Source organism: Argopecten irradians, chromosome 4 (genome assembly GCF_041381155.1).
Source record: "Argopecten irradians isolate NY chromosome 4, Ai_NY, whole genome shotgun sequence".
NCBI lineage: Eukaryota > Metazoa > Mollusca > Bivalvia > Pectinida > Pectinidae > Argopecten > Argopecten irradians.
The window spans coordinates 48,938,495-48,960,917 of NC_091137.1; the positions used below are offsets into that span (position 1 = coordinate 48,938,495).

General features: G+C 34.1%; 2 protein-coding genes across 2 annotated transcripts; one reads left to right on the forward strand and one right to left on the reverse strand.

Annotated features, from left to right (window-relative positions):
- Positions 1-310: 310 nt before the first annotated feature.
- Positions 311-7,427, reverse strand: LOC138321901 (putative protein-lysine deacylase ABHD14B). Its single transcript, XM_069265918.1, has 5 exons — positions 7,319-7,427; positions 3,107-3,374; positions 1,634-1,799; positions 1,121-1,359; positions 311-649 (listed from the first exon to the last, which is right to left on the reverse strand). The coding sequence occupies exons 2-5, from the start codon at positions 3,350-3,352 to the stop codon at positions 464-466; spliced, it is 837 nt and encodes a 278-aa protein (XP_069122019.1). The 5' UTR covers positions 3,353-3,374; positions 7,319-7,427; the 3' UTR covers positions 311-463.
- A 2,670-nt stretch (positions 7,428-10,097) lies between these two features.
- On the forward strand, positions 10,098-18,581 carry LOC138322335 (serine/threonine-protein phosphatase 2A activator-like). Its single transcript, XM_069266372.1, has 10 exons — positions 10,098-10,181; positions 12,478-12,562; positions 12,763-12,769; positions 12,989-13,114; positions 13,580-13,697; positions 14,256-14,355; positions 15,438-15,562; positions 15,921-16,021; positions 16,067-16,174; positions 16,857-18,581. Exons 1-10 carry the CDS (start codon positions 10,130-10,132, stop codon positions 16,932-16,934), a joined length of 900 nt encoding a protein of 299 aa, XP_069122473.1. The 5' UTR covers positions 10,098-10,129; the 3' UTR covers positions 16,935-18,581.
- The last annotated feature ends 3,842 nt before the right edge of the window (positions 18,582-22,423 follow it).

Here is a 22,423-nt window from a genome sequence, read left to right on the forward strand (position 1 = left end):
AAAATAAATCATCTCTCCCATATTGTTAGTTAAACTACACCAATATATTATACATCCCCATACACTACAATCAACATGGCACATATCTTAATTTAGATGTTTAATAAGTTTTAGGACTTTCCATTTATTTTCTTCTATAAGGAGAAAGTGTGATTGTTACGTCATGTGTTTTTGTGAATCACGTCATTGACCTGTTAATTTTTATCACAGAAACAAGTGACGTAGCCATTATTACCGGTTCCTAGGAAAAGACTAACGCACAGATATTCCATTGTATCGTCTCTCTCCTACAGTCCCTTGTCATGAGAGATTGTCCCCACAATTCCAGGACGGTCAGATTTTTCTACGAATGTGCAGCGCGTTTCTTTGCCCAAATAAATCCCGATCATGTTAAGTATACCACAAGATCAGTGATTATATCGGGAGTTAATTTGCATGAGTGGCCAAATCACGTGACAGCCCTTCATTGGTACACTGTCTTGAGAAATGTGTATAGAATAGCATGCCAAGTTTCCTTATCGTCTAGGTAGGCAGGATGTTTTGCATCCTTCAGAAGGAAATCATGAGAGTTTGATAGATCTGCTAGGTTAGCCCTTGCCGACGGTCCAATTGTTGTATCTTGATCTCCCGTTACAATGGCCGTGGGAATCTGGGAAATTAATATAATATGGTAAATTCAACACTATAGAAAACATGTATACTTTTAACATTAATAAACCTTTCTTTCCCACATATGCCTCATCCATACACAAATGGTCCTACAATTCAACTCAAGTTAGTGTTACTAGTAACCCAGAAATACCCTTGCATTATACACGTAGTTCAAACCATTATTCGTTATTTATATTTATAGTTCTTCCGGAGATATCCAGTGACTCGATTCTACGTTTCGTTGTTCCAAATTGAACATAAAACAATTCCGATGCGTTCTATTGTTCTTCCCAGATACACTGACATCAATCTCAAGCTTTTCTTCCTCCATAAAAACCTCAATTTATTGTAACTATAGAATAATAGCAACATGTTGTTCAAACAGCAAATAGCAACAAAATAACACACACACTAACAGAAAGATTATAACGACATTGAACACATCGCACCTTCCTTTCTTTCTGCTTACCTTTGAAATGCCAAGTTGTGTCTTATAACTGCCGGTGTTAACTGGTGCGACTGGCACGTATCCTTTGGCCCTAAGAGGAGTTGTATCAGGCTCATCAAATAGGAATGGCAGTGAGAATGTTCCGCTCATTGACGGACTCACAATGACCGGGGTGGTCAGCTTAAGCTGTTTGATCAAAGCACCAATAAAAGCCCCTCTCTTTCCGCCTTCTACATCAATCTTGGTACTCTCGCCATAATCTGCAAAACATCAGCCATAAAGTAATCAAAATATCTGCACAATACCGATAACGATAGTGCCTAAGATTGACTCATCTGAACCCATTATAAATATGGTTTCAAATAATTTATCAACATTTGATAAAATAAATATTCCGGACGGTCCTATATTGGTTCTTTTTCTTTAGACTTTATATTATTTTCTGAAGGTTGGCATAAGGGGGATAATATCGTTATATCCAATGTTCGTTTGTACATGTATATTGTTTCTGTAATCATGGAATAGTGTTCTTACTAGGAAGATCAATAGCCACTGCCCTGTAGCCCGCGGCCCCCAGAAACTGAAGGGTGGGGCAGAGGTTCTCCCACGTCGCCGAGGTAAACGCTTGTCCATGCAGGAGTAAAACATCACCATGTGGGGTATCCTGAAGCCTGGGTTCTCGTGTGCAGATCGTCATCTCCTGAAATTAATACATCACGCATTTATCAATAGGATACCGTGAGTGTTATTAAATTCGCGCACTCAAATTTTAGCGTTCCGATGGGGTGTAGACTTATTGGCGCAATCTTAAATTCGCGCAATCGTAACAAAAGAATTTTTAAATTAGCGCTGCTACAAGAAATGTTTTAAAATAGCTCTGTTAGATTTTGTGAAAGACACTATAGTTTGCCGGGTACAGGTAAGATACAGACTAGTAGTATAGCTTAATATTGATAAAATGGAAACCTCTCAAACAGAGAAAACATGTAGTTTAATGAATCCAATAATCATATCCTCCCTGGTTTAAACATCATGATCTTCATTTTAAGATTGTTTTCTTTCAGGAGCCTTATTCGGCTTTAAATTCAAAAGTGGGAAATCCGCTATGCGAGTTTCGTTACCGAACAGAAACAAACGAGACAAGCACAGTTCACAGTTGCAGTTTCATTTTAACCATTCTTTTATATTATTATTGCGAAAGTGTTACTCTATGATATCACTGGTTTTGTATAAAGTACAAGGACGGCTACGGGGGACCAGGTACACCTGTACAACACCGGTTATCTAACATAGATCACTGGTCGATTAAAGTTAATATTGGTTAAAACTGCTCTCGTAACATTTTACTTTAAAGAATCTTACCACAATTAAAAATGTATTTATTTCTATTCATGATTTAGGATCAAGCACAAGACTACCAGAATTTCTTCTTCCTGTCTTCTTATGTCCTTCTGAATACATTAACATGTGTGTCGAGAGTCGCCAGTTACTGGGTCGATATTTCCGCACTTTCCATACATGTGTATGTACATATTTTAATTGTATCTTACAGCGCAATGTATGTGCAAACATCTACAGATGAGATGTATAAATAAGTATGTATATGATGTATAACTCTAACAGCATCAAACAAAATCGCTAGACCTCCATCATTTTGACTAAACTTCTTTATTAATAAGTGTCTGGTTACCGACAGCAATAATAACATATATTTTCCTTCGTCGTCAAATACCACGCATATTATCAACCATTTTTATCACGTCTGTTGTCAAACATTTATGAAAAGAGTACATGTAGTTCGATCCTTTGAATGCGAGACAAGGGAATCTCTCACCCGTAAGTTATAAGCCTTCAGACATGAGGCATGTCTCGCTCTCAAGGGCTGTTTTACTGTTGGCGTTGCAGAACTGCACGACAACATTAACGTTATGCAAATGAATGCAATTGTTTTGACGTCAACACAACATTTTTTTTAAATTAATGTCGGTTAATACTAGTACACGATACCTTTCCATCAAAGGTCACGTTGACCATCCTCTTCACCACTTCCGTACTCTTGGCGGCCTCTTTGACTTCGTCAGGTACCGTCATCATGGACGTGAACCAGCCCTTGTGTTGGCTCTCCATGGCTTTCTGTACAGGCTGTAGTGGCGCCTTGTTCCAGTAGAAGCGATACACCAGAGCCAGTCCACCACATAACAGTAGGATGACGACCACGGCGGTCTTGTTGAGTTGTATACCCGACGGACTCATCCAATGTGTGACCTCGCATTCCCTGATAACGACAGATAACAGACATAACATGCGATGTCACATACATCTTAAATATCTATAGTGACAAATCTCCCTATTTCCTCCCAGGCCTGTAAATTACTACTCCGTTGTAGTTTAACAGAATAGCGTGTTGCGTGTAATTTGTAGGCGCGAGTCATGGATAATTACGTGCGATTGTATATGTCTTGTCGATAACGTGCAATTTGTTGATTATAAAATTTGGAAAGATTACGTTACAGAAATGCATATTTCAAGTGGATTTACACAGCTCGTGTAGATCACATTTGAAACATCACGTTTTCATATCTTATCCTAATTTGACTGCACTAAAATACAAGTTTAAACATTCATTTCTGTTATACCTTGAAATGAAAATGACAGTAACAGTTAGACACGAGTTGGTCTCTGATTTGAAATGCTTCCCTACTTGACATTTTGCGTCATATGATAAATGAAGCAGTAATTAAAGCAAAATCAATATTTATGTTTTAATTTATCAAATATAGCCGAACAGATGGTAGATTATATAGATACCACAGTGTGATGGCAGGACTATCGTAAAATATGTTCTCTTAAAGAGATGTGTTTTCTCACGAAACTTCATAACGTCACATAATTTACAAGCAGAATAAGAAATTTTAAGAAATGATACATGTACATCAACAGCAAGATACACGGTAGACAGTCATCATAAATTTACGAACACTGTAGCAAGTGTCATTTCATTTCAGAATATTTTTATTTCAATATCACAATTGGGATTGGGCAACAGGCAACTGTGGCAGGTTAGTAATTTGTAGACTTGCAGCAGCTTGTAACCTGGATCTTTACGTTGGATTTAGTATATTGAAATGTCTAGTGACATATTCTTCCGGGTTGAAAATGGGTTATCTTTACACCAAATTTATTGCCTTATTTCAAAGACTTAATTAAGCGGAGTTCTGGTTATTATGATTCCTTATTCTAATTGGATGTTTATTGACATATGCAATTCAGGAATCGAACTTTGAGCTTTCAGGAACAAGGAAACACAGTTAAAATCTCTATAGTACATATTTCGTAATCGGAGCTTTTAGCGACACAGTAAAAATTTCTGTGGCGTCAAGTTCATAAACGGATCTGACGCCCAGACCCGAGTTCCGTTTAATCCAACGCTTGCAAATACTGTTATAAACATACATGTAACTCCGCTCATTGGCTAGTAACATTCATTATATCGTTTTTAAAATGTCTATTCAAACTTGGGCTTAAACGGAACTCGGGTCTGGTTCTTATTTCTGTTTAAGTTAAATGGAACTCGGGTCTTGGCGTCAGCTCTGTTTAAGAACTCAACGCTACATAGATTTTTACTGTGTTTATTTGTTGCTAAAAGCTTTAAATTAATGTGTTACATTATGTAATGAAGCATTTTGTTATAGGTAGGAATCACAACAAACGGAACTCCACTCATTGGCCAGTGATGCAAGCCTGGGCTTAAACGGAACTCAGATCTGGTTGCTAGTTCCGTTTACAATGTAAGTGTACCGTAACTTTTTTTTTTTTTTTTTTTTTTTTGCAATTGGCTATTACGATCACGTGGTATGTTTCAATTAATTCTGCTGTGTGTATAGCGAAAGATTTTCGAATTTCATTTTTATACATTGATTTTCATATAGCAAACTTGTGAAGGTTTTGCCAACTACTTACTTTCTGCCTCTACGATGGTCACCGCAAACAAAACACAAAGTACGGTCGCCCGAACACGTGCTGCTGGATGTAGTCGGGGTTTGCAAGGAATGTCAACACACTTTATCGGATTTCAGATTCAGATTTCAGATTTCTTTATTACGCTTTGACACACTTAGACGAGTGTAACAAGATTCAAATCATTATACTTCTGCATTTTTATTACATTTTGATCATACGGCGATTGGGAACAAAAACACTAAGCGAAGATACATGTACTAATTGAAAGTAAGTTGAAAATCTATTGAAAAACATTGAAATTTTGTTATCTTTTCAATTTTATAGGGGCTATTTTTTATCACATTGAACTTGGCTGTTGAGGTTACATGGCTGAAGCGGAAAATTCAAATGTTCACTCGCTTATCTTTTCAATTTTATAGGGGCTATTTTTTATCACATTGAACTTGGCTGTTGAGGTTACATGGCTGAAGCGGAAAATTCAAATGTTCACTCGCATCTAAATTATGTTTTACTTTGAACTAGAAAGTAAAATGTAAAACAATTAAATAATTGTTATATTGCATTTATTGGAGATATAAATGCAATCTGGGTGGCAGATAAATATGATAGCGCCCGTTATGTTAGTATAATTAATATAGTGTATCATTTAATCACGACTACACACGTATAAAAACTTCATCTTATTCTGTACCTTTAGAAAAGTACATCTTTGAGTAAAGCAATTAACCAAATATAACATGTATGTGTGCACGTAGCCTCTCAAACTGATAACGGTGGTGGGTTTATTAATTGTTTACAAGTATTGACATCAAACTAGGCCTAGTACACGCGCATTCACTCAAGCATCTGTATACATCGACTCACTATATAGCTATCTCATGGGCTACAAACAAAAACTTCTATTTCACACACTTATACATAAAATGTATCAGAACAACACTTATACATAAAGTGTATCAGAATCATATATATTTCTGCTTATACTGGACACTTAAAATCTTGAATTAATATAAACCACAGCACTCTAAATTTCAAATGATATTATCGATCCCAGATATTACTTTGATAAAATATATAAATATATCTACTGCTTTTACATAGTCTAACTCTTATATGGACGACATTAAAATATTCTTAATGCACTTCTATACATAATGTACACGCATACTTTAGTAAGCTAACTGATCAGATGGTTCCACTTGAACTTTACTACTAATCTCCCCATAAGGGTCGACATTGTACAATGTACTATAACGAAAGCATTTCCTAGTGATTTTATTGTGTAGTAATATGTATAGTCTTATACATGTATATGTCATAATCGAACATTCCTTATTTTATGTACAAGTACATACACGATACAAAAAATAGAAACGATATCTATAATTGCTATAGAACCGGAGATAAATATTTTAGAAATACACGTAACTTTTGATCTAGCAGCAAACAGAATCGTGCAAAAAAGGTCTAAAGGTCCATTAAAGTTTATAAAGACAAGTTTCTATACATATATACTGTACATGTATACTATTTATGCATGTGTACCTTCGATTTTCAAAAAGAATTTTTTTTTTTAACGCTATAAATAAACATTTCACGTAATGGTGTCATCCACATATAAAAAATGTAATTCAAATAATGTACATGTACATTTACAAAACTCAGACAAATGATTCAGCTAATATTGATAAGGTCTATTTAATTTGATTCAATATTAACCTAGCAACGGAAATAGACAATACATAGACAGATGTCGTCACACTCGATACTATATAGGGGTTACTATCACTGGCGCTTTGTTCGTGTAGATATAACGACAGAGATATTAAACCCTAGAATATCGAGGATGAAATGTCGTGTGATACACGAGTATACAAATATACTTGTATTCAGCTACAGTACACACGTGTAATTTAGTATCATGTATCAGACACGAGCTAGTGCATGTACATATATATTTATAACACACTGCATGCTACATTTATTTTGAACAGTTTAATATATACATGTTTACAGGTTCATCAATTGCTACTAGAGACAGTACCAGAATGAATGTCATTGTTGAGTTCCACTAATTACAATTATTTTCATGCAGGTAAACGTGGCAATTTTACACAAAAAAATACATATGAATATTTCATTATTTACATAATTGTCATTCCATGGAATTGTTGCGCATTGCATTAAAACATGCATTACACCTGTATTCGGTCAAATAACAAATAAAACATCCAGCTTCTGATGGTTATCACTACTTACCTGTAAAATGTATTTAGTTCCTGAAACTAAGCCTACGCCATCAACCATCAAAACAAATGGGTGTAAAATTAGAACCAACAGTATGGATATTTTCTCCGGAAACAAGCACGTTTATACGTACATATATATATGCTGTAGGTTGAATCTTATTATAACCAAGGTTTCATCGTAAGGTATTTTAAATGGAGATTTTCGAAAACTTTCATATTAAATACGCATGTGTATTCAGTTTATGTGTACATGCACAGGGGTTTTCGCATACCTAACGTTAAATGTACAGTCTACATCGATGTCCAAAAATCATTTTCGTATACAAAAATATTTAGAGTCTCTCAATATGATCCGTCCAAAGACGTGTTTGAAAACTATTTAATAGCTTTACTCTTCTGTTTGAGATTATATGGTTTCATCCTAAAAGGGTTATATTAATCTGTATCCGCGTGAAATGGAACGAAGCCTGTCGAATGCCGACCCGTGTTGCTTAAAATTCATTGTGACGTCAAGACAGAATCAATAATTGACGCCAGGAAAAATGACGGGACAAAATGGATTTGTGTAATACATTTTGACGTGAGCTTTTTTGAAATGTAGGTTTTTGTAGCTATGTGATAAAAAGTAAGCCAAGGCTCGCAAAAATAAAAACTTCTTAAACTCGTTTCATAAAATTTAATATGAAATGAACACAAATTTTGTATTTGCATATAGCACAGTTGTCTGTCTTTGCGGGTATGTATATAAATTATGTAATAGTTTAAAAATTCCATATTTTTTAATACAAAGCGTAAAGCACCATGATTCCGTTTGCAAATGGCGTCCAGCCATAATTTTTTTTTATATTTGAAATAATAACAGTATAACAAAATATCAAGGTAATCAGCAACGATTTACACATTTTTTTTCTTGCTAAACAACGTTATCTTTGATATTTAAGCAACCTTTAAACATCAGAATTATTTTCTAATGCCTAATTGATAAACTGGACAACGTTTTCTGTTATTGGTGATAACCTTCTGTAATTCTGGTAATACAAATGTACCTACACAGAAATGATTAGATTTCACGCTGAGAACTTGGGCATACGATGACCTTATACACCGTGTATGTTTACTTCAAAACTTCACAACGTATGGAACATTTCACAGAGCCTGTATAATGGCCTCTCTTAAAAGTGATGACAATATGACGTCACTGCTTTTCAGCAGAATCAAATGATTCCTTTATATAATTCATATACAGCAAAACCAGAGACAAATCTAAATCTCTGAAAAAACTTGTGATTGCATGCCTTCATAAAATATCTCTTTTGTTGCTCATCAAAAGTATTTTTTTAAGTGCAATATAATCTATGGGACACCCTGTATATTTATTGTGACGTGCGTAACGTCATACATTTCAGAGAAAACGAAATGAATTTTGCTCAAACGATTATGACGTCACAGTGAATACCTACACACAAGGGAGTAAGGAACGTCGTTATAATTACCTGTAAAAATTGATAAAGTCATCGCCAGACGTAACAGAAAAGAATAAATTATCATTTTCCTAAGATACTGTTTCACCACGACATGACTGGATCGGTCGACTGCAAGTCAAAATTGATAATATACTGGTTTGGTTAATTAGCTTCACTACATTTCCTACACAAGCAATTAAAGTTTCTTAAACAAACAATAATAATATAAGAAAATACATATCTATGGCCTTAGATGAAGTTACAACACCAAACAAATGCAAGATTACCTTCCTAATCCATCAGTGAAGATTCATTTCTCTGCTTTACCTCCAAGCACGGTGATAACGAGCGTTAAAGAGGATGACGGCGGGAAATATAAGACGACCAGCGTTATATAAAATATATTTATCTCTTAAATTAAATTGTTCAGAAGTAGAACGAATATTGGTACCCGGCCTACTATACCTTTCGGCAGGGTACGAATTGGTCCCTTATGTGTCGTAATGGAGCACTGCCTCCGAAAATCACTCGGGCATAGTTTTCTATACTTTTTTGTAGGTTTCCAATTATTTTATTCGTATACATGCATTTACATATTATTTTTGTCTAACAAAATCATAACTACCATTCTTAATATCTACCGTACCGCTTACAAGACGTCAAATTCACAATTTGTGAACTTGCCGTATAAATTCCCTTCAGAAAGACCTTCATATGTATTATGTAAAAAAAAAATAATGCCTCGATGAGAATTTGATATCTTATGTGGTTCAGTTTTATTGCCTAGTAGGTAAGCGATATCAAACAAGTACGATAAAAATGCAAACAAACGTTTTATAATGGTTTGAATAATCATTACTTTGCTCCATTTAATAGCAGTAATTGACATCAATTGTAGCTCTAAAGACGACACCATTTTCTGTCAAAAAGTCTTTTGAGCTACAATATTGCAGCTAGTTCAGAAGGTGATGATAAGTTTAGTATTAACGGTAAGCTTATAACATTTGCGACTCTACGAAATTGTCAATGTTCTTTTTTCATGTACATATTCCCATTTATAAAATTAAAAGTCGTGTGCATTCTTTTAAAAGCTAGAGACCTGAAGTGTTGCGATATGTGGTGTACATGTACAACTGGGATCCTTGTCTTTTTAAGTGCCACCAAAGACAGTACTATATAAGATATGAGTTTTACTTTTGTTTTATCTACACCCATAAAAAGTCTAAAAACGGTCTATGGACACGTAACTACTGCTATTAAGAATTTTTTTCTTCATAAAATTACTTTTCCGTTTCCGTTATCCGTCTCTATTATACAAGTATCCTCAAATCGTGGTCATCGAGGCGCTTTATTTAACAATGGCGGACTCGGGTAGTCCGACGGACGAAGCACCGGTTCAAAAAGTAGAAGGTAATTATATATGGAAGGATTTTTAAGTATGACAGACAAATATTTTAAAAATTTACTGATGATTCATAGAATAGATGGTTTTTAGCCGCTTCCAATCGCATTTAGATGTTTATTTGCGTAAGTATCGATCGATTTTATTCACGGATAACGTCGTATTTTCTCTTATCAGTTGAGTCATAAACAGCTAGTCACTAAAATCAGCCGTATATATATATATATACACAGTAGCGATCGTCGATACAGATAACGATGTCATTTTTTTTATCTCTAATGTATCAAGATAATGTGTATATATTGGCTCATACTGAGGGAATGCTTACTACATTTGTATTTATACATTGATAATGTGTAACAGGAGAGGAGAAAATGTAGCGGCCAAACCGGGATTCGAACCCGGGACCCTCAGAACACTAACCAAGTGCTCTACCGACTGAGCTACCTGGTCTTCGGTGATCGACCCAGTTCAATCCCGCTACACTCCTCCCGACCCACTCCTCCCTCCTTTCTCGAAGTCTTCACCTTCGAAACCCTTACAAACACCACAACCGTGGGTTATTTAGTTGGGCGCCAATTCTGTAACAGGAGAGGAGAAAATGTAGCGGCCAGACCGGGATTCGAACCCGGGACCCTCCGAAAACTAGCCGAGTGCTAGTAGGAGCAAAAATAAGTAAAATAAATAAAATGATATAATTTTGAACTTATTTTGTTTTTCTTTTCTAACACAAAATGCGCTAACTACGGTGGGCTTGTTTTTATTAATGCTTATCCTAATGAATTTGATTGTACAGCTTAATTAGTTTGATTGGACGATCATAATTACCTTAAATTTTGAGTGACTCTGTTATACCAACACTTTCGCTTATTGGTCAGAAGACGACAAAAAATAGGCATACAGTGAAAAACTATCCCTTTTTATTATACAACTGTTGTGTAGTAAAGTACTCTCGTTGATGTTTGAGTTGTGGTCAAGCTGTCCGACCACAACAGCATGGTATGGTATGTACGGTATCATTATAATTTGGTTGTGTGTATTTTAAATCATATTATCATAATTATATACTATAAGAGCTGGGCAGCAATGTAACGAATTAGCCAACAAGCTAACGGTTACATTGTTGGCAGACACCCTCATATAAAGTATCTATTATGAAAATTAATCTAATTACTTATCCGTATCTATGCCGTATCAATACATTTCAACATAATGAAATCAATCGTTTCACAATGATGAAATTACAATTATGTGAAAACGGTAATAAATATATATATTATGTACATTTATCTTCACAACATGTACAAAGTTTAATAAATTTTAAATATCTTTTCCCATTAATACACTTGATATAAGTATAATAATCAACTTGTATATATTTATGCATAATAATCTATAAATGTAATCATTATCTTATGCATATACATTGGCTGATCAATTTCAACAAATTATCTTCTTTTCAATTCATCCTTTAAATAAACTTCAATTAAATGGACAATACATTAAGTACATATGTCTTTAAAAGTATTTTATTACTAGGGCTATTTAAAACTAGGGCCGTTCTGACGGTAGGGCCATTTTTACTAGGGCCGTTATTGCACTAGGGCAGTTTTAACCTAGATTCGTAAAATATTACGATTTAGAATGGCTGCAATGAATTTTACAATATATTTTGATGATTTTGAAGCTTTCTGAACACGGTAATTTTTTTATTTAAAGTTATCTGCATTTATAAATGATTATTATGAATATCGGCATACCATTATGCAACCCCGCTCGATCTGAACATACCGGATTTCAAAATAATAATGAATTGATTGTCCTGCTAAACTTTTAAGAGACAATTTTTTAAAATAGTATAATCCCTTTATGGACATCTTTAGTCTAGATTGTGAATTAAATTTTCATTAATAAAAGTTTGAACATTACTTACTTGGACGTTTAAGAAAACACGCCGCGTAGCGGAAAATTTTCTAAAATGAAGTACGAAAAATGTGCATTATTTTGATATTTAGATATAAAGCACTGATTGCGCTGTGTGACCCAGGGTATAAACGGAGTGTAGTGGAGTTTAGTCTCAGTGGTGTCCCTGGACTACCTCATAGTAAAACTCAAGGTAGTACAGGAGAAAAAAAAATGACCAATTACATGTCTGCAGAGATTTCCTGTAAAGATTACAGGGAGAGCTAGTGTTACGCCCAACCTGGAGTATCGAAGATGATTAGTAATTATAGCACATGGCCTTGATATGACAAAGTTCCACTAAGATAGGAGGTTACAAAATAATTTGTTTTGTCTTTCCAGAGAAAGAACCTCCGAAACCAGAGCAACAAACAGATGGTTTTGATATTAAGTCTCACACGGATATTCATCATTTGAACAACAATTGGTGTTTAATTGAAAGTCTTCTTCATAGACACAAATAAAGTGTCTATGAAAAAGATTGTCTGTCCGTTTGTTGTCAATGACTTCATATACCCAAAATCTATTGAAAGTAATGCTTATAATTTAATTCAGATCACTTATTTAGGTACTAATTATGCATAAATTTCCGGGATTTTACTTACTTATACAATAAATCTAATTTAGTTGCAGGGTATTGATGTCTTATCCAATAGTTTAGTTTGACCAATGACTGTGCTGTTTTAAAATATCCTGTGAAAACATTCTCTATGTATAATGACGTCATAGTACTTGTCGTACAATTTTTTCGGCCTATGGAAAATAACCTCAAAGATCTAATCAGTAGAAATGAGTGTAACATATGAAATTGAATTATAAGTTGGATATCCATCACGGCATATATCTGTTTCAGACCATTACAAAGTTAGTAAACCTACTTGACAACATGAGTCAATGGATAGACGAGATACCACCGATCGACCAGCCACAACGCTTTGGTAATAAGGCATTCAAAGAGTTCTATGACCGCCTCAAGGATGTAAGTATATCTCTTATTCCGATGTATATGGTAGTACTAACATGAGTAGAAGAAATTTGAAGTCCATCAGTTTTGTAATGAAATCATTCATCATCAAACCTGCAGTGGCAAAGTAGTTAAGGCAACTTAAAATTACATTAATTCAGAAGTGTTTCACTTATTGGATGTAATATTCAGACAAGTGTACATTGTCCATAGATCAGCTGCCAGGTTGGATGATACCAGGTAATCATATCAGGAACTTGTACTTTATCTTCTGTCACTGCCAAAACTTAGAATTTTATAAAATGAAAAATGGGATGTGATTTAGAACAAAACAAAATTTACTGAACACAATGAATAAAATCTTGGGACAAGCATCACTGTATGATATATTTTTTTATGTACATTCCCCTTTGATTTGACCAGCTGAATTACTGATTATCAAAAATGAAAATTCATGTAAATTTAATCCTTCTGTTTTAGAGAAGTGAACAACTGTTAAAAGATGTTCTAGATGAAAAGTTCCATGCTGCTGTTCCTGAAATTGCTGTTTATCTACAGGAAGGGATAGGCAACAGTACTCGCATAGATTATGGAACAGGTAAAATACAACTTGTATGAATTACCATCAATTAAAAAAAAAAAAGTAGAAATAATGATACTCCCATGTCAATAAATCAAAACATTTGGAATAATAACACTAGCATAGATCATGAGATATAGGTCCTGGACTCCCCTCATTAGATTATTGAACAGACACTCTCCCGCATATATAATGGATTACATGTATGGAATAATAAAATCTTGTGTGGATCTGTCAAGCTGATAGTTATTTATAGGGATATCTTGACCCAATTAAAAGAATTGAGATATTTATAGGGATATCTTGACCCAATTAAAAGATTTAGTTATTTATAGGGATATCTTTTACCCAATAAAAAGATTTTAGTTATTTCTAGGGATATCTTGACCCAGTTAAAAGATTGTGACTGGTCAGGAGGAGGCTTGCTGAGTGTTGACCAGTGTATATCAGTTCTCAAGGACGGAGAAAATTTCTGCAAGAAAATGTACCTATTTTGATTCATATTTTACCACCCATCCAAACTTTCATACTATATCTTTGGAGGATGTAATTCTATGTTAAATGATATCCTTCTAGGACATGAACTTGCTTTTGTGGCCTTCCTCTGCTGTCTTTTCAAGATCGGAGCCCTGACTGAGGATGATGCTGTAGCTAGTGCCCTCCAAGTATTTCAGAGGTACATACTATGTTACATTATAAAAGCTGATACTAATTTTACATCAAGGGAAGATTAATAGAATCTTACATGGGTCTGTCAAGTGGACAGGGATATCTCAACCCGAGTGAAAGATTTTGGCTTGTCTTGCCGAGGGTTGCTGGCCAAAATCTTTCATGAGGGTTGAGATATCCCTGTTCACTTGACAGACCCATGTTTGATTATTTTTTTCCTATACTAAGTAGAAAAAAAGATGAAATTCCAGTTGTTTTTCAGCTTTTTCATCTATCATTATCACAGGAATGTCATTATGCGTCAATATTGATGATGTCATCAACAATGCAAGCCGCAGTTACGCTGCATATATTGATGACATCATGTTATTGTCTAGCGCGTGTGAGCTGTCTTATACCCCCCTGTGTAAGGTAGAGTTATCATTTCCGTAGCAACCATGGGATATCCCTGTGAAGTATGGGAAAAATATATATTCTGTATTTACATATAGTTATTGATTGTGATGCCATGTGTTAGCGACCGTACTCTTCAGAGAAAGCATAAATTTTGCTCACATAATATCGACCACAATTGATACAAATTTAATGTACATACCCGCAAGGGAGGTAACTGCAAAGACAGAGGATGTCTTTATGTATATATTATCTATATATCTGATTCTGTTGTGAAACCATTAAACAACAGTTAATTTACAGCATATCTGTAATAGGTGTTCTTAATATGTTATAGAAAACAGCAGCACAGACAAGTTATTTGTATATATGATAGATTTTATATTGTTAGATATGAATATTATATCAATCACAACAAATATGGACTCTGATTTCTCAAAACAAAAAGTACTGACTTCATTCAAAAACTTTCCATTTGATGTATCTTCTGTTAAAATTTTTGATGTAAGTCTGTTTATGACAGAAGTTTTTATTGAGAAATCGGGGCCTAGTTCGTGTGTACTATGAGGTAGAATTCACCCTCTCCACAACTGCATGTTGATTTATCAGGTAACAGAATAAAACCTGTGGTTTGTGCTCTACAGCTGATACCGGGTAGATCATCACAATGTATCAGTACATATATATATGTTACAGGTATCTAGTTTTAGTGAGGAAGCTACAACAGACGTATCGTATGGAACCAGCAGGCAGTCAAGGTGTATGGAGTCTGGATGATCATCAATTTATACCTTTTATCTGGGGTAGTTCACAACTCCTTGGTAAGTCTAAGTTTTTCCTCTGTATGTGATCGGATGGTGTATTGGTATTACCAAGAGCCCTCCACCTCTGGGTCGTGAGTTCAAATCCCAAGTGGAGCAGTTGCCAGTTACTGACTGCTGGTAGGTGGTTTTTACTCTAGCTTTCCCCCACCAGCAAACCTGGCATATCCTTAAATGACCCTAGCTGTTTATAGGACGTTAAATTAATAAAACCAAAAATGGTAGATGAAAAGTCTTTTCTATCGCAGTATCAAACAAGATGCATGTACATAAATTATATAATTACTATGTATGCCAAATACCTATTATTACACCGTTTTTCTTTTTATATTAGATTTTTTTCCTTTTTATTTTTCAGGTCATAAAAGAATTTTGCCAAAATCGTTTGTCAACCCAGATATATATGAAAACTTTGACAAAGATTACATGTTTTTAGGGTGTATCAAATACATAGATACTGTAATTGTAATTACAGAATATATTTGATTTGATCCTTATTTACAGGTAAAAACAGGACCGTTTGCTGAACATTCTAACCAGTTGTGGAACATCAGTGGTGTGAAGGAATGGCAGAAAGTTAACTCGGGTCTAGTTAAAATGTACAAGGCTGAGGCAAGTAACTATATAATCTAAGAGTACACACACAATCATTATATTAGGAACATTTATAATATCAAATTTTGATGACAGGAAATGTCCCTACCTCAGTATGGAATTGTGGAAACAGACTGACTGATCCCCACCCCCCCCCCCCCCCTGTCTCCTAACCTTTTCATGATCAAGTTTGGGCAGGATTTTTTAATGGTTACAATGTACAAGTTTGAGGCATCCATACATAATTTGAAACCTGGATTAATTTCCTGTAGTGATAGATTTCCTAAATTATTGCATATCATTTATTTTATCTTAATTTATGTCAAGAATTTTCTGTAAATAAATAATTACAAACGAGTCAAAATATTACAATTTTGGCAAATTGGTTAATTCAAAAAATTAAAGGAAAAAATTGAAAAGGTTGTTGAATCTAGATATACATGATCTGTAAACTAACTTTCTCTCAAGTAAGATTTATCTTTTTTACGATTTTTATGATAAAGGTATAAGGTATATGAATTCACGAAAGCTTATCTCTGCGAATACAGTGGTCCACAATTGAATTTAAAGTTATTTCCATTCAATTTTATAACCACGAAAAATTATCTCTACAAAAACGTGACGTGTTTATATATAATGTAAATATATAGCGATGAACTTAATCGAAATGATAATAGATTGCATTGTTTTCCCTTAACAGGTGCTGGCAAAGTTTCCCGTTGTCCAACACTTCCTGTTTGGAAGTTTGCTGCCTTTTGTTCCGGCTAATGTGACATGAACAGAAAAAGGTTTAATACAGAGGGAAGGCGAGAGCAAGGGAGAGGGGGATTATCATGGAAGTTCTACATAATATTTAGTGAGAGGATATGTAAAAGTGCTCAATAATTTTGAAAGTGCTCTCTTGATCCAATGGCACTGTGGAAAACAACCTTTTTACTTGTATTGAGTGCTATAAGCACTATGCCTTGTAGGGCAATGATAGGGTCATTTTATTTGTATGGTTTCATGTCTGATCTGTCAGACCATATAGTGTTTGTTTATGAAGGGATAATGGACCTCATAGTGATTTTAGGTTGTTTTCTACAAAGATCTTCAAGATCTGGTCCAGCACAATCTAATTGAAATAAGACTTGTAATTCCGCAGCACTATGATACTCTAGTGTTCCAATACAAGATCTTACAACTCTCCGTTCATGGTCACATCACCATGAACCCTATGGTTAGCCAATCAGTGTGTTGCTTACGAAATCTTCAGTATGGTTGAATCTCTCAGAAGCATTAATGGCAAATAGTATATCCCGAGATGTTCCGATTCTAGGCCAGGGGTCGTGCTGAGGTGACCTTAAACGGAGAGTTGTTACAACTTGTATTGGAGCGTTATGTAACAAATCCTAGAAGAGCAGAATTACAATTCTAATTTTAGATAGATTTGGTCCAGCAGGACATACATTTTAATAAGTCCTCTAAACTTAATGCATTACTAGTTATCAGCTTAGTTCAGTGTGCCCAGATCATAAATTATGTGTATAAACATGTATTGTTGTTCTCCCATAACACTATAGTCTACTGATTAGCCGGGTTTTTTTTTATAGGACTTTAATTTGCTGACTGTTGACATGATGTAATTTTTCAAAAGTGTCTTGTCATGCTATACCTCTAACATTATAATTGGAGTAGTAATATTGGTGCTTTTAATTTAAATTAATTTAAATAAAATACGGAAGGTTTCCTTATCTATGTGTTTTATTGTCTTCTGCTGTTAGACAAGGGGCAGGCCAGGCTGAATTACATTGGTCAATTTGGCCGTATTGTTATAAACACTAAAAAGGTTCATGTTACTGTTTTCAATTACACTATCTTTATAATAAAAGATTTCTTGGGATTAATCTCAGTTATAAATAGACATCGATCATATCTTGATGTACATGTATTGTTACGTAACATTTTTACGGGTCGATTAGTCAAAATTGTGTAAATAGTTCGGCATATAATTACCACCTAACCCTCTGACTGAAGAGCAGTCACATATGTTGGCTATATAATGTCTATAAAATTAAATTTGTATCTCATGATTTTTGTATTTGATTTGTTTTGATTTGTTCTAAATAAATCATGTCATTAGAGTCCATTGAATTGCAATACATAACACTCTTATGTCAGCTTCTAAGCCAGTTAAGTGTTTGTGATATAAAATATGGCTATTTTTCATTACTTGTAAATAAACCAGCTGACGATACAGGCCCTCTAGACCTCTTGTTTACATTGTGAGAAAGATATATTAGAATAATACTAATAATGCCACAGAGAACAAATTAAATAGATAAAGCAATTTTTCAATCTGTATTATGAATGTGCATGGTAATTAATTACCATTTTGTAATCATGTTCATTTATATGTTTAATTAAAAATATATCTTAAATGTCATCCCGAATTTATTTCATTTACATGCATTATATCAATATTTAATCACAATTTAACAAAATTTGTCTGGAGACTAGTCAACTTGACAGTATGGTTCTATTGGAATAAAAATGACTTGATTTTAATTTTGTGGTTTACTGATGTAAAATAATCAATTTTATAGTCTATATTTCAATTTACTGATGTTATAGTGACCAGTGAATGAACCATGGAGAAATCTTTAAAATGTAAAATTCAGAGCTCAACTTGATTTGCACTCTTTTAAGAAGAGAAGTCTTCTCAGAAGATCTTCAAACTTTTAGATGGAAGAGCTTCCAGAAGTAGAGAGTTGTAAATTGAGTGAGCAGAAGTTAAATTGATATCTAGAAGTAGAAGAGGGCAAATTGAGTTAGGCTCATGGCTTATGATGAATTAATTCATTATTGGATCCAGATACCAGGGTTGGGGTAATTAAAAATGTAATTGTAATTAATTGCAATTAATTACATTTTTTCAAGTAATTAAAAGTAATTTGTAATTAAGAAATATTTCAATTACATGTAATTGTAATTGTAATTCATTACATTCTAAAAATGTGTAATTAACAATTACATTTCAATTACTTTTCAATTACATAAACATATTTACTAATGTCTAATACCAAGATTAATTAATGACATATCTTTGGCTATATAGAAATTTAAACAATTAAGTAACACATGTGAGGCAGTGACCATAGTATACACTACACTTGTACCTGTTTTACCTGTAGTTTACCCCTCAGGCACTATACAGGTGTGAGGTGTGAACACATAGCCTGTGATTACAACTCACAAAGGTCTTGCTTATATAACATCTAATGAAGGCAAAAGTATAGATGATAGCTCATATTAGTCTTCACCGCCCCCTGCCAAGAAAATTAAAACAGAAGTCTTTTTCAGTTTTCTCCCATTACACCCCCACGAAAGAGACACAACTCAGGTCTTAAATTCAATGCTTTAATGAGAGATGTTGTGACCCATTAAAGTTCTGGAAAGATAATCCTTGCTGATATCCAAATTCGTCTATTTTAGCTAGCAAGCATTTATAGCTATAACAGCCACTTCTGCTCCAGTAGAGAGATTGTTTAGTGCTGCTGCCCAAAGTATTCCGATCACACATAATCAGACTGTCTGATGATAATTTTCAAGCTGATGATGATAAAATGCAATTCAAAAACATGAATACCTGGTACACTAATGTACTGCTAGGTCACATTTGCCAATGTTACTGCTAGGTCCAATAAAAATGTACATGTAAAACTAATACACCCTACCAGTACTCAATTGTAACTTGCGGTTTTATGTGAAGTGAACATGTGTTCTGTCAGAATTTTACTGATATTGACTTATATATCTGTATCAATGCTAAATTGTATGACATTATCAAAAATAAACATATTAGGAAAAATGTAATGTGTAATTGTAATTAATTACTTTTTGAATGTAATTGTAATTGTAATTAATTACATTTACAAAATGAGTAATTGTAATTGTAATTGACTTTAGACCAAGTAATTGTAATTGTAATTAATTACATTGCAATGTAATTGACCCCAACCCTGGCAGATACAAACCACACTATCATTAAGCACTGTGTGATTCTACTACTTTGGGTCAAAGAAGAAAGAGATTCTAGATCAATGAATCATTACCAACTTCAAGCTATTCCAGTACGACAGCTGACCCTTGACGTATGGCTCCAGATTTGAATTGTCCCATGGAATTAATGATGTTATTTACAAAATCGATCAATGATTTACAAATGTAAATGGTATATATTTTGGATAGATCCTGAACTTAATAATTTGTAAATGAAATGGCAACACCTCTGATAATGTATTTACCTCCCTTTATTCATAATAAATACCACTTTCCTTTCATTATATACACATAAAATACCATAATATGCTCTGACATCATACATAACAAAACATACAAACATAAGTAATTAGCACACTGATTGGCAAATAACCTGCATCATAAACTACCCCCATAAATTATAAAAACACTAAACTAATTTGAAGATATAATTGAATTGCATGAGATGAATTAAAAACAGTTATCTAATTATATCAACATGCATTTATGGAAAAAATACAAAAATATTTGAAATTGCAAATCTTTGAACAATTATGAAAAATTATGTTATTATGGCAACTTGTCTGAAAGAAACATACATATATAAAAGCTCGTTCATTGAAAATAATTTGATCTAAAATAATTTTTGAACTACTTTATATTGCCTCGTGGAAGTGACATATTTTCTAACACAAAGCACTATATCAACTGTTGAATGTATTGGACAAACAATTTATGACATGGTTATGTGTTGAACACATAACCATGTCATAAATTGTTTGTCCATTACATTTACAATGGACCCTCTTTAATCCTTTGATACTCCAGGGGTTACTATCACTGATATCATATCCACCCCTGGAATATCTCAAAGTAAAACTGGAGGCAACAGGAAAGGTAATTTAGTCCTTTGATGGGAAAAAAGAATCAAATAATGGTACACTGTGGTTGACTGTGTGGATTTAAATTTGGACATCACTCTCTCTAGTTTTCAGAGGAAATCTTAGCAGCTGGCCTGTGATTAGTTCATTTTTTTTTTCTCTTGAACTGCCTCTAGTTTTATCATGAGATAGTAGAGGGGTGGACATAATGCCAGGGATAGTAGCCCCTGGAGTATTGAGGATGCTTATAATCTGGATGCCGTTAGTCTGGAAAACTCGCAATAAGGATGGACATATCAGGGATCAGATTGAATATAAGAACACAGAATTCATCCGTCCGGAAAATTTGTAATTGAGATGATGTAGCTGGGAATGAAGATATCCGGATTATCGAGGGTCCACTGTATACGCATTAAATTCACATATAACACGTTTATACTTCTAATTCAATGAAAGTTGATAAACAAGTTTGTGATTTATAATTACCCCAATCTTTAAGCAGCACCATAAAGTCACACAACAGCAGCAGGAACTTTATCTAAATTCAGCATTGAATTGGACAACACGAAACAATAATGAGATCAATAAACGATTGTACAAACAATATCTCCCCAAAATAATGTGTCATTAAACTATTGTTCCTATGTTATACAGTGTACAATGTACCACCTTCACACAGAACGTTTACAATGATAACCAATATCATTATCAAAGTTAACTGTAATTGACTACATGTACCTCATTATAGTTACCGTAGTAAAGCTGGTTTATCTCCCTTGGTTTACAGATTTATCTCCCTTGGTTTACAGATTTATCTCCGTTGGTTTACAGATTAATCTCTCTGTTCACAGATCACCCCCTTGAAGGGTGATACCTCTGTCAATTATAGTCTACAAGAGATCAGGCACCAGGATCATGAAACAGTCTTAGACTAATTAAGTTTAGATTTAGCCAATCAGAGATGACCAACTTTTTGTAATGTCATCTCTGATTGGCTAAGCCTAAATTTAAGACAGCTTTGGACTTAAGATTGATTCATGATCCTGAGGCCTGATGCGACATGTAACACTTTTAAAGTCATTGCGTTACATTTAGAGTATTTTCTGATAGTTCGATCAACATGTACCCTGTTTTTTGTTACTTCACTTTAAAATATACATATAAAACCCGCTGCAATCTGGGTGTGATAAAGACAACACAAACCACTGACTTATCACATACAGTGTACCCATTAATCTCTTGACAAATCAACACGATGCCTCCTGCTGAAAATTTTCTCCATCACATGATCATGATCTCAGCAACTGCTAAGGGAAACATTATAACTCCTTCAGTTAGTTAACAGTTTAAGAACCGATAATTTAGG